The following is a 12,368-nucleotide window of genomic DNA, read 5'->3' on the forward strand; positions in this document are numbered from 1 at the left end:
GGACTTCCTGGAGGTGGACCAAAAGTCCAGAAGACTATCACTTAAAATCAATACACTTCAAGCAAGGAATCCGGAGGTAAGATACGCAACTTACTAAAAAAATGCTAACGAACAATGGTTTTTGAAGGAGCCTCTGCTTGGGAGTAAAACTCTTTGTGCAGATATTTCAGCGGGTTCTGTTAAATAATTAGTGGGAAAAGGGAAAACTAATTATGAACTCACTTGTGCCGTTAAAATTAAGTACACAGGTGCCTTCATCTCTGCAGTCTATAAACGGGCAGTTCACAACACCATCAGTGACATATTTTTGACTGATACACATGTTTTCTCCACAGTTTTTGACAGCATTGTTATCATATCTACAAACTGAAACAAAACAGCAGCGCTTATACACTTACGAAAGAGGATTAAATTTAGGAGGAAAGTAAAAATACCTGAACCTCCATTTGCAACCTTGTAGATTTACAGCACATACCTGCCGTGTTACCAATATGAGCAGTACCCCTTAAATTTTTTGGATTGAATTTCCTTTGGAATTTGTCTGATATAATTTGGATGAGCTCACCGATTCGGCTGATACAACAGAAATTGCCTTACTTGTATAAAAACAAGACCTACAAGAAAGCAGTTAGTGTACAAAAATTGAATTGGTTTCAAACGGCAGTGAGGGACATTATTCCGTCAGAGAGCTGAACCTTCTGAATAAAATGACATCCTTTTCTGCAAATTTCTGCCCTTGAAATTTGTATGTTGTGTGTCAGAAACGCGATGACGAAAGCATGAAGAAAATACCACTTACAGTGGTTTTGCCTGACATGAAGATAATAAAGGTCTCTTTCACATAGTTAAAAATGAAATTTGAAATTCGTTGATTTTTTACTCAGAAGCTACCAAGCCTACTTTTTTAAAACTTCACTTTTGTGCTTACTTGCACTTATCTTCCGTAATTCGCCACAATCGATTGATGTAAAGGTAAATTATAATTATTAATTTTTGCAACTTTTATGGATTTTTATGCACTATGAAAAAAAGCCTCTGATAATGTCATTAGTAAATGAAAACAAGACTCTTTTGAAAAGTTAAAATGAGACCTGAGGTGTCAAAACAAATTGATTGAGAAACTTGATATTCTAATTCCTTAATCAATAATCGATTCAGTATGATAAGGTTACTGTGAATGCTTATGTTTTGTAAACAACTTTGTAAAACAATTTTGTAAATAACAATTGCGAAAAATTTAAGTCCCTTTGCTCTCACAGTGGCAATCATACTTTGGTAAAATTGCCCAAAATAAAACGACGACCCATTTTCAGTTGAATCTACCAAAAAACTAGGTGGACCTTGTCTCATGAGATTTAAGTACATTGTTCCACGATTATTAAAGTAGAATTATCTTTCAGTAATTAACGGCCGCGAAGCAGCAACAGGCCACTAGTCATTTATAAGCGATAATAAAAAAGACTAAGGTGAGGAAATAGTGCTGCGTCTACACCATTTCGCGGGGAAAACAAAGCCAAAAAGTTCCAAAAAATTCAATTGGAGTCAAAAAATGTTTGAGCTCTAATGAATACCAGTACAAGACTGAGAGTGGAGAGTGTTCAGCTTAGACAGCTAACGTTAATGAGGTCACACCGAGAGATCTATGAGATTTATTTTATAGATCTCTCAGCATGACCTCAACTGAATATTCCAGCGCAAGCTGCCTGAGCTAAACACTATCCCCCTCAGTCTTGTACTGGTACTCATTAGAGCTCAAAAATTGTTGACTCTAATTGAAATTTTCGGGACTTTTGGGCTTTTTCCCCCCACAAATTGGTGTGGACCCAGTACCATTCCACAACCTCGTCATTTATAAGTTTATGACTAAACGCTCACAAAACAGATTCTTTAGTTTTCTGAGCGGCAAAGATAATATCTTCCCTGTACTTTCCTTTTAATTTTTTAGGAATTATTTAGGTTGGAATGAATGCGGAAGGTACCTGAAGTAGCTAACTTTCACTAGAATTTTTCAAGAATGAAAACATTTCTTCCATGCTTTTGGCAACTTTAGGTTCGACTGGCCTCCCTGTCTCCTTATCAGTAACAAAAGTGTGCTTTCAAAAATCAATATAGCAAGGGTAATGATACCTTCCCTTTTTAGCAACTAAATCTATAATATTGGATAAACATTGCTTCAACTGCTTATCCACATTGCCATTCTGTCCATTCGCAACATTGTAAACACTATCTGTAAAGTCAAGACTCTCCACACTAACAACCCTGACCTTTCGATCCTTGCGGTTTTTTTAACTGCTTTGGCTCGGATTCCTCTCTTGCGTCCACACCACAGAACATGCAGTCTTCCTTAAAATTGAATACATGTTCAGAAAACCTTAGTTTTGTCCTGATCAGTGGGGCATATTGGGGCACATCATAATCAGGACAATTTTTCAAAGCAATTATAATCGCGTTGCGCTGCATTTAATTTTAGCGACACATTAAGTACACCCGTATACTTTGTTCTGACGCATTTATGACCTCCCATTCAACCGATCTATCATTATCTATTTCGTGACTAGCTTTTATTGAAGTTATGAGGGCTTTATTCTTTGCCACAACGGAATCGTTTTTGGTACTTAGAGTTCCTTACCAAACAAAAACCGTTTTAATATCCTGTTCCAATTTTAACACTCAGGAAACATAACAAAAAAGATGTGGCCATGGTTCACCATGGACTGGAACATATTGAAACTGTGCTGGGACATTTTCAAGAAAATGCACTATACGAGGGGAGAGGAAAAGGCGAAAGATGTCGTAACATACTCCCAGATGAAACCTATCAATCTTTCATGTTGCAAAACATCGCAATCATAGACAAGTTGTGAGCTACATGGAATATATTAATTTTTGATCTGTTTATAGTATGTAAATCGACCTACAAATGATTGAAAACGAACTACCAAATTTTTTCCCCTTAAATAATGTTTTACAGAAAGCATTCTCAAACTAAGAGTCGATTTGGGCAAATAGGCCCTTATTATTACTCTACATGAAGCTGCTGTTACCACTCACTCTGCCCCCCCTAGAGAAAAGTTGGCCGCAGCGATTTCCTTTGAACTTGGTACACGCTTAGCTATTGTCACGAGAATTTGATCAAAATTATTCCGATTCCAATGCGATGTCCAGGACGCCCGAAAGAGCGAAAAGTTGTTTCTTCGTATTGTAATGCATTGGAGATACAAGGTTGTTTACGAGCACAGCGCTGAACAGGTTGAATTGTGTCGCGTGACGTCACAGCAGAGCTACCATGATTCATGTGCGTCATGTGCCTCGATCGCACTCAATCTTCCAACTGTGTGCCTCCCTCGCGAACTTTTCCATCCCTTTACCCCTTTCACGTACATAGTGTCAGCCTGCCTGCACCTAAGTATCTCCTCACAACTATCTTCCATTTTTTACTGTCTGTTTATGTTCAATCTTATGGATCATTCGCCTCACTGGTCGTATGTTTCTTTGACTTCCTCTCCTTTTCCTTTCTCCTTCAATTTTGGGAAAACTCGGTGTCAGGTGGTACTTTTCGACCGGAAATCCGATTTTTTGGTCGGATTTTCAAAATTCAAAAATCTAAGACGGCAGATTTCGCCAAAGTGGCAAAGATGTTGTCTTTTCATTATTATTATTTTTTAATGTTTATAGGTATGAGGAGCTCGAGGTGCTTGCGGAGCGAGTTGTAAGTTCATCGCGAAGCGAGGAACAGGGGGTCCAGGGGTGCTCCCCGGCTACTTGTGACAGCTTGCGTAGCGAGCTAATCACAGCTAGTCTTAGACTATGTTTCTTTTGTTTTTGCAAAATCACATGGTGAGGGAAATTTCAATTTCTCAAAAGGCTCTTTCACTCTTTTCCAATTCCGTAACTACATATATTTAGAATTTTTTCAGGTAAAATGTAATATTTGAACTTTTGAGACCATCTCCTCAAGAGTCATTTCTCAAAATTAGGGCCCTTCTGCAGCTGCCTCTTCAATTACTATGATACGATGCATCTTTACTGTGACTTTTGGGGATGCATAAGAGAATTGTGGCAAAAAAAACTTACTTGAGTACGGTGTAAAAGCTATTTCTAGAGTGAGAGTTTCATTATCAAGAACTTGCTTTGGAGTTATATGTATCTTGACAGCAATTGAGCCTTCATTTGCAATGTATGCGTTCGGGGCAATATCTGAGTCAGGCTGCTCCATCATGATGTCTGTTGCTATTATCCGACCACAGTACTTGGGCCCCCAGTTGTGTTGCTCCCTTTCAAATTGAAGATTGATTGGAAATTGCTGCTTACTTTGCTTAAACTGCAAACAAGAGAGGAAAAAGACACATCAGGAATACACTTGTAGAAGCCTACACAATAAACAAAAAATTATACAGATGTGTTCATGCAAACAAAGTCTATCTAAGTCAGTCATTTTTTGACAAAAGACAAAAGTGCAGGAGTTAAGGACTTGGAACATGCTTTAGATATATGTAATGAAATAATTATCTTAACAAGGCATAAACCATTTTCCTTAGTTGGCAACGTTACAGATTTCTCATAAAAATAGGGGGAAGGGGGGAGGTGTTAGGATGGGGCAGAATCAACATAGGGAACTCGTGATTCTGATTCATGGATCAAATATTTTCAGATGTCAAATAGTGGTCGAAGTTTGGAGGTCGCATCCTTGAGCACAAATATCATTCCAAGAATTCGTAGAATGGATCGTCTGTAGGTGCATGATCTCAGAACAATTAATACCAGCACATATTATCCACTTCTTTCTCTCTAACATGTTAGTTCCATGTGCATGATCCAAAAAAAAATGGCGCAAAATCAGCTAAACGAGAATTTTCCTCGTTTTTCACGAATGATAAGTGGAAACGCTGCGCCATAGCGAGAGATAAATACATAAATAGGTAAAATATGCATAAAGTTCCTGATAATGTGGCCACTGCGTACGAAAAATAAAGGTTTTTGAACTTGCAGAATGAGCTCAACGAGGAACAGCCTCCAAATTCTGAAATACTAGGTTTTCCGTGAATTTAGGCGATAAAATATGGCAACACCGGCTTTTTCGGGGGCCTTTGAATCCAAAAAAGTTCTTAGAGGAAGGTTTTGACCATCTACGTCCATTTTCTGCCAAAAAATTTTGATTCTGGTGTAAGATGAGTCGCCTTTTACAGACCATTTTAAATAATGATGAAAAACAGGAAAATTCTATAAAAGTTTTTTTTAACTATGAGCGCAAAATTTGACATCGACGAAAGTTGGCCAAGGTGACTCTCTTACATCTCTAATGAACATACTTGAAGGACTTTTTGCTCCTCCGAAAAGATCGTCATGAAACAGCACGTCGAATGCCGAAAAACCCGTATTTTCCGCCAAAATTTGCCTCCAGACCCATGATTAGGCCAGCAGCCTGATTGTTGAAATTTTTTGTTTGTCGGGACTACATAGATGCCACACGCTAAAAGGCAGAGCGTCATTGGTCGGCTATGTCTCATCGCTGCTTTGTCGTGCCTATGTCTGGTTGAACTCACGACAAGCTAAAGGTATTTCTTAAGTTTACGACAGTATGTCGTCCATTCCATCTGACAAAGCATGACAAAACAGCGATAAGACATAGCCGACCAATCACGCTCAGCCTTTTAACCTAAAGTCATTTATGTCGTCCCGACAAACAAAAAATTTCAACAATCAGGCTGCAGTGGTAGACTCCCGAATAGACCGGAAATTACCAAACCATGATGCATTCCGTAAGATATGGACCTTCGATGACCAAAAAATAGCGGAGTTGAGGAATTTCAGGGTAGCCCCAAAAAAGGCCTTTACGATACCCCTCCTTTCAATTTATAGACATTGTAGTAACTACAAACAGCAAACAAACTAGTAATAGGATATTAAGCAAATGTTAATGAATTTCTTTCAATTAGATAAATTGAACAGGTAACTCTTCACACTTGTCCCTGCATTTGCGATACTGCTGTTACCTAAACCGCTAAATGGTGGCGTGAAAAATGTCTGAGCCTCTCTGCTGTACGACTGTGCAATGACTATGGTTTATTCCTTCATTGTTCTCAGTATTTACATACTTCTTCATTTTATTACCAGTTATTTTGTTTATCATTTAAAGTTATCTAAGAATTTTATAAGAAAATTCGAGGTTTGACTTTAATTTTTTTAATAAATTTTAAAATAAAGTATTTTTTTTCTATGCGTTTCATGGACAAAGAATTTTTGAAAAACTTAATGAAATTTTTGATAAAGTTTTATAAAGTTTGCACTTCATTTTCTTTTTCTCTACTTTTAGGGTCATTTTGCCTGCCTCAATCATATTTAACATACCTGGATGTAATCGATGCATTCTTTTGTTGTTGCATTCCGACGAAGATACATATTCTGTATGACTGCAAATAAGCCTTGATTGTGAACGAAAACATGGAAATTGCAGTTAAAAGGACGAGTTCCAGGCCAACTATCAAAATAGCTCTTTTCCGAGAGAATGAGAGCAGGTTTATCCTTGTGGCCAATTAAAATATTTTTCGGTTTGAAAGCATATGAACAGACCTCATCGTTTTCGAAAAACACTGAAAAAAGTAAGCCTGGCATTAATTGAACAAAATCATTAACAATCATAAAAATAAATGAAAGTTAGGAACCCCTATGACAACATGGATGCCAACCCTCAACTAATCGGCAGAGCTAGGCAGGAAAAACAAGTATCGAGCTATTTTTTATTTTTATTTTTTTTATATTTTAAAAGTGTTGATTTAACTTTGTTTTCACTTATTGGTAAGGTGCTACACAGCAGTTCCTTGTTGTCATAATGTAAGTTTGAGTGCAATTTTTGACGCATTTGGAGTCCTAAACAGTCTGTAAACATAGGAAGAACCAAATCAAACTGAATGGTTTGAGAAACACTCTCATGTATCAGTCTGAAACGTTGAAGGACCTGAGTACTTGTTGAAGGGTTATAAGAATGAGAGTATACATGACTTACCGACACCATTCAGGGGCCACTCTACTCTACATTTTCATAAGAATGAAAGCAGCCAGAAGGAGTGAAAAGGAGCATGAAATACATTATTGGGGGTAATGTATTGATGAGAAAGATAACAAGACAGGTTTCGCTAGTGTCAGCACAGATTTTAAGGTCACAAATCAATAATTAATCAAAATCCAAGCTTAATTTCTGTGTCAGAAAACAAAAAATAGTTGAAAGGAATAGGGCGATTTGATGAATCTCTGCCTGGAGTCGTTGAATTTATTCATCTGAAAAGATCAGCAAATATCTGCAACCTGTATGCAAGACCAGTCAGAAAAGTAGGCCTACGGCTAACGGAGAGTTCCTATTTACTCTTACTTCTTGCTTAGTGGCATGAAATGCGACAGAAGAAGGGGTCAGTGTAGGGGCGTCTTCTTTATCTGATTAGCAGAATGTAGCAAAGTCACCGGAAGAAATTCATTGGTCGTCATTTTGATATAAAACTGCTGGTACCCATAATCAGTAGGAGCGCAATAACATCCTTTTTCTAATGTTATCAATTTCCATAAAAATCCAAATGGCTGAGTCCTATCCACAATCACTAGTTATCTACACCCTTAGCAAAATCACGGCTACAGCCAGTCAGCGGAAAATGGTACCTAATCCACCAGTGGTGACTCAATCAGGTGTGCCATCAGCTCTGACCAATTACTTACTTAGGGAATGCGATTGGCTTTTGAAAGGTGCTACCAATCATTAAACGAAAGCCCTTCAGGTACTCGCAAATGAAGAAAAAAAGCTTAGAATTCACTCAATGTAGGCATAAACAAAATGTCCCAATGGAGAGATAAACAATGTGGTAGGTAAGTCTAAGAGTCACATGTAGAATTGTCGAAATTGATTACTTTTGGATAGTCAAATGCATAGGGTAGGGTGGGGTCGGTCCACAATTTTTTTGTTTCATGATTTTTCCGCATTCTCTTAATTAATGGATTATCTTTCATGCATTTTAGGAATGATCTTTGGACCTGGAACTGTGCAAAAAAATAACTGGACACTAGGACAAAGTTTTCCCACGCGTAAGGTCAGTCCGCCAGTTGCAAATATGGACTTGAGAGGTAATGGAAAAACAAAATCGAACTAAGAAAAATGAAACAAAACAAATATATCTTGAGTCACAGCTTAGATACGTACAAAAAAATCCAATGACCAAGTACAAGAATTAAAAGTTTATTTTGATGGTCCAATGGACCACTAGACAGGGTACGAATGTAAGCATTCTAATACATGTTACCTAAACACAATTTCACGTAGAACACGATTCGCGCAATACAAGTTACTGAAACCAACTCTTAACGTTTTTATTTATATTAACGTTTTTATTTCATATTGGTTACGAGGAATTTGAACTGCCCGCTCACAAGAAACTCAAAGCTCTACGTGAGTCAAATTGTGCACTACAATGGTTTCAGCAAGCTTCTCAATCGAGCAATGTTCATTTCCCACCATGTGTTGTTCCAACTATAAGCAATTTGCTACAGCTGAGCCAAAGCGTCAAGACTAAGGTTGCCAGATTGTTATATAGCTGAGACGTTCATGATAACGTTTCGCGCGCGATGTGAATCACGTAGAGCAATGAGTTTTCATGAGTGGGTGGTTTGAATTCACGCATCAAGAATCATTAAATATCTTCTTAAGGAGTTAATTTCGGTAATTTTCGTTGCGCGCGTCGTGTTCTACGTGAAGTTTTGGTTAAGAAACATGTATCAGAAAGCTGAAATTCGTACTTTGTCTAGTGGTCCATTGTGAAAATTTATTTTTCTTAAAAATAAAGGAGGGGTATCGATAAGGGCCTTTTTTGCCCCCCCCCCTAGAATCTGGAAATTTTTGCAGGATTTCCGAGTTGACTCAATGTATTTTACGGAAATAATCATAATTTAGTCCATAGGCCACTGGATACGTGTTAAACGGTTGCCTAAACATAGGTTTGCAGGCGTATTTTAGCGAAAAATCGTGTTTTTCTATCACTCCGCGGCTTTTTAGACACCGAGCGCTTCGTCTAACTAAAACGAGCTTTTGATATGTTATTAAGGAGGCTTTCGGACACATTTTAACCCTGGTTTGGTTTTAGTTAGAAGATGCGCTCATAGTTAAAAAAAACTTTTTCAAAAATCGACGTTTAAGGAACATCCGCAAAAATCATAGGGAACACGTCTCTCCAACTGTATGCACGCTACGTATGTATAGTATCGAGGGCAGTTAACAAGCCTTGTTAAACCCTTCCAAGGAGATTTACTTTAATTGTAGCCAAAAAAAAAAAAAAAACCTGATGACATAATTACTCTAAGATTTTTGCGGATGTACCTTAAAAGTCGATTTTTGAAAAAGTTTTTTTTTAACTATGCGCGCATCTTCTAACTAAAACCAAACCAGGGTTAAAATGTGTCCTAAAGCTTCCTTAATAACATATCAAAAGCTCGTTTTAGTTAGACGATGCGCTCGGTGTCAAAAAAGCCGCGGAGTGATAGAAAAACACGATTTTTCGCTAAAATACGCCTGCAGACCTATGTTTAGGCAACCGTTTAGCACGTATCCAGTGGCCTATGGGCTAAATCATTATTATTTCCGTAAACTACAATGAGTCAACTCGGAAAACCCGCATAAATTTCCAGATTTAAGTTAATGTTATGCTATTAGTGAAAATATTATGCCTCCACTACTCCAAAATCCGTTATCTTCACAGCTGTTTGTATGGAAAATTCAATTTTATTTTGGACACAATTGAAGGAAATCTCCTTGTAAGAGTCTAGCAAGGCTTCATAACTGCCCTCGATAATATACACAGCGTGTATGCACTTCGATAGACGTGTTTTCCCAAGATTTTTGCGGATGTACCTTAAAAGTCGATTTTTGAAAAAGTTTTTTTTAACTATGAGCGCATCTTCTAACTAAAACCAAACCAGGGTTAAAATGTGTCCGAAAGCCTCCTTAATAAAATATCAAAAGCTCGTTTTAGTTAGACGATGCGCTCGGTGTCAAAAAAGCCGCGGAGTGATAGAAAAACACGATTTTTCGCTAAAATACGCCTGCAGACCTATGTGTAGGCAACCGTTTAGCACGTATCCAGTGGCCTATGGACTAAATCATGATTATTTCCGTAAAATTATTGAGTCAACTTGGAAATCCCGCAAAAATTTCCAGATTCTAGGGGGGGGGGGGGGGGGGGGCGCCAAAAAAGGCCCTTATCGATACCCCTCCTTTCAGAACCAAAAGAACCATGGGTTTAAAAATGGCCTACTTACATGTAGGACAAATGTGCATGTGTAGTCACATGTAAGTTAAACGTAAGTCGTATTGCCTTATGAAAATTACATGCAACTGCCACTGGCGGAATGACCCCATCACGACTTGGCTACACTGAAGTGTCACCTGACGTGACAAAAATACAGATTTTTTAAAGAACAAAAAACGGAATCAGTAGCCTAGAGTAAGCAGACTAACATGATGAACTCACCAAATTTCTAGCAACAAACAAGCAACGTGAAGACAAAATGTCTTTCAAAAAAAAGAAAAGTACGCTAGGGAGCAAAATTTACTCTTTCGCTTCTAGACTGTTTATCAAGAAATAAACCACCGAGAGCACTTCCAACTGCTTACTCCCATTCTTTGAATTTCCAAAGATCATGCTACGGGCCCTGTGGTTGACTGGTTGACTGGTAGACTGACCCCATCCAAGGGTGCACGTTCTTCTACTTAGCCTTCCACATTTTAAAGCAAAATATTTTACCCCTTCTACAAAAAAATAGAGGACATTCTTCCACAATAATGGAGATGTTGCATGTGTTAGGAATTTGCGATTTGACTATGGATTCTTGTGTGAAAGTTCGCGAGAAACACGATGGTGCCACTGGTTTTCTCTGAAATCAACTCCCAAGCTCAAAAAAAGCTCTCTAGTTGATGCCAAAATGGAGGGGATATTCCACGCTATCCTGAGAGTCCACCTCTACATCAAGACAAACTCTCCATGCAAAGATAGGGCGCAAATACGTTGACAGGGCTGCCACTTTCTTTGGGGACTCTAAAACTGAAAACACAGCATCACTGCTAATGTATTTGCTCCCTATCTTTGCACGGAGAGTTTGTCTTGGTGTAGAGGTGGACTCTCAGGATAGCGTGGGATATCCCCTCCATTTTGGCCTCAACTTGAGAGCTTTTTTTGAGCTTGGGAGTTGATTTCAGAGAAAACCAGCGGCACCGTTGTGTTTCTTGCGAACTTTTACATTAGAATCAACGGTCAAATCGCAAATTCCTCGCACATGCAACATCTCCGTTCCGTTACCCCATCCACAAAAAGTGATGACCTTTCTTTTCCCTTTTTTGAATCAGTCATTTGTTGAATATATAACATGCTTTTTCCAAATTTTCAACCTCCTCTCCTTCTCTTGCAACACTTTTATAACATAGGTCCCAATCCTTTAATATGTTAAGACGAATTGGCGTCACTACTCCCATGACTGTAGACAAGAAACTAATTAGCAAGAATTCAGACTTATCAAGAAATTAAAACAGCCAGAAAATTAGGGAAAACCTGGTATCCTTCAGAGGGAAAAATTGTAGAAATCCTGCCACAATTTTTTCAGTCAAGAATTGTTCTAGAAGGCCTTATCAATCGTCTGTAATAAATTAGGAAGAGCCTTCTGCAATCTTCCGTGAAAAACTCTAAGGTAGCCCTGCTAAATTTTCCCTGCAGCTAATTTTCAATAAAAATTGAGGAAACCCTTCCACAATTTTTCAGCAAAAATTGTGAAGACCCTTCCACACTTCAAGGGAAAATTGTAGAAACCCTTCCACAATATTTCAGTAAAAATTGTGGAAACCCTTCCACAATATTTTTGTGAAAAAATGTGAAAATTCTTCCACCGTATTTCCGTAAAAATTGTGGAGACTGTCCTCAAATATTTTGGTGAAAATTGTGGGAGCCCTACTACCATGTTTTGATTGGTTAAGGATAATACATGATTTGAAGTGAGGGGAGAAAAAACAAAGCTTCCAAAAAATCTGGCAGGCTTCATCATCTCGTGAACATGTATCTGTGAAATTGGCAGTGACCCGCACAATTTCACACTAAAACTTTTCGCATGATCTAGAATAATATGCACCCCTGACCCCATCTTACCCTATGAAATTTGAATTCAAGAACACATTTGTAAGTGCAAAAGTAAGGTTGTCATTTGTAACTAAGGCCTTGCCTCTACAAGCCGTTTTCATGGGACTTGTCCCAAGTTTGAATCGCGATATGAAGCTTCTGGAATTTTCCTAGTTACCGTCTCGACGAGAAGGGGCGCTTTCAATCTTGCAACAAGTTGTAGTGGGAACATAT

At 38.2% G+C, this 12,368-nt stretch overlaps 1 protein-coding gene across 4 annotated transcripts in view; it reads right to left on the reverse strand.

Moving 5' to 3' along the window:
- LOC109034966 (uncharacterized) overlaps positions 1-12,368 on the reverse strand; it is a 157,206-nt gene that overhangs the window by 15,403 nt on the left and 129,435 nt on the right. For all 4 annotated transcript variants that reach the window (XR_011900875.1, XM_072306485.1, XM_072306486.1 and 1 more), the window contains 3 exons: positions 6,349-6,590; positions 4,075-4,321; positions 223-366 (listed from right to left, as the gene is read on the reverse strand). Coding sequence is in view for 3 of the 4 variants with exons in the window: in XM_072306485.1 (XP_072162586.1) it covers positions 223-366; positions 4,075-4,321; positions 6,349-6,590 (633 nt within the window). In the remaining variant the exon portion in view is untranslated. The remainder of the gene's footprint in view (positions 1-222; positions 367-4,074; positions 4,322-6,348; positions 6,591-12,368) is intronic.

Source organism: Bemisia tabaci, chromosome 1 (genome assembly GCF_918797505.1).
Source record: "Bemisia tabaci chromosome 1, PGI_BMITA_v3".
NCBI lineage: Eukaryota > Metazoa > Arthropoda > Insecta > Hemiptera > Aleyrodidae > Bemisia > Bemisia tabaci.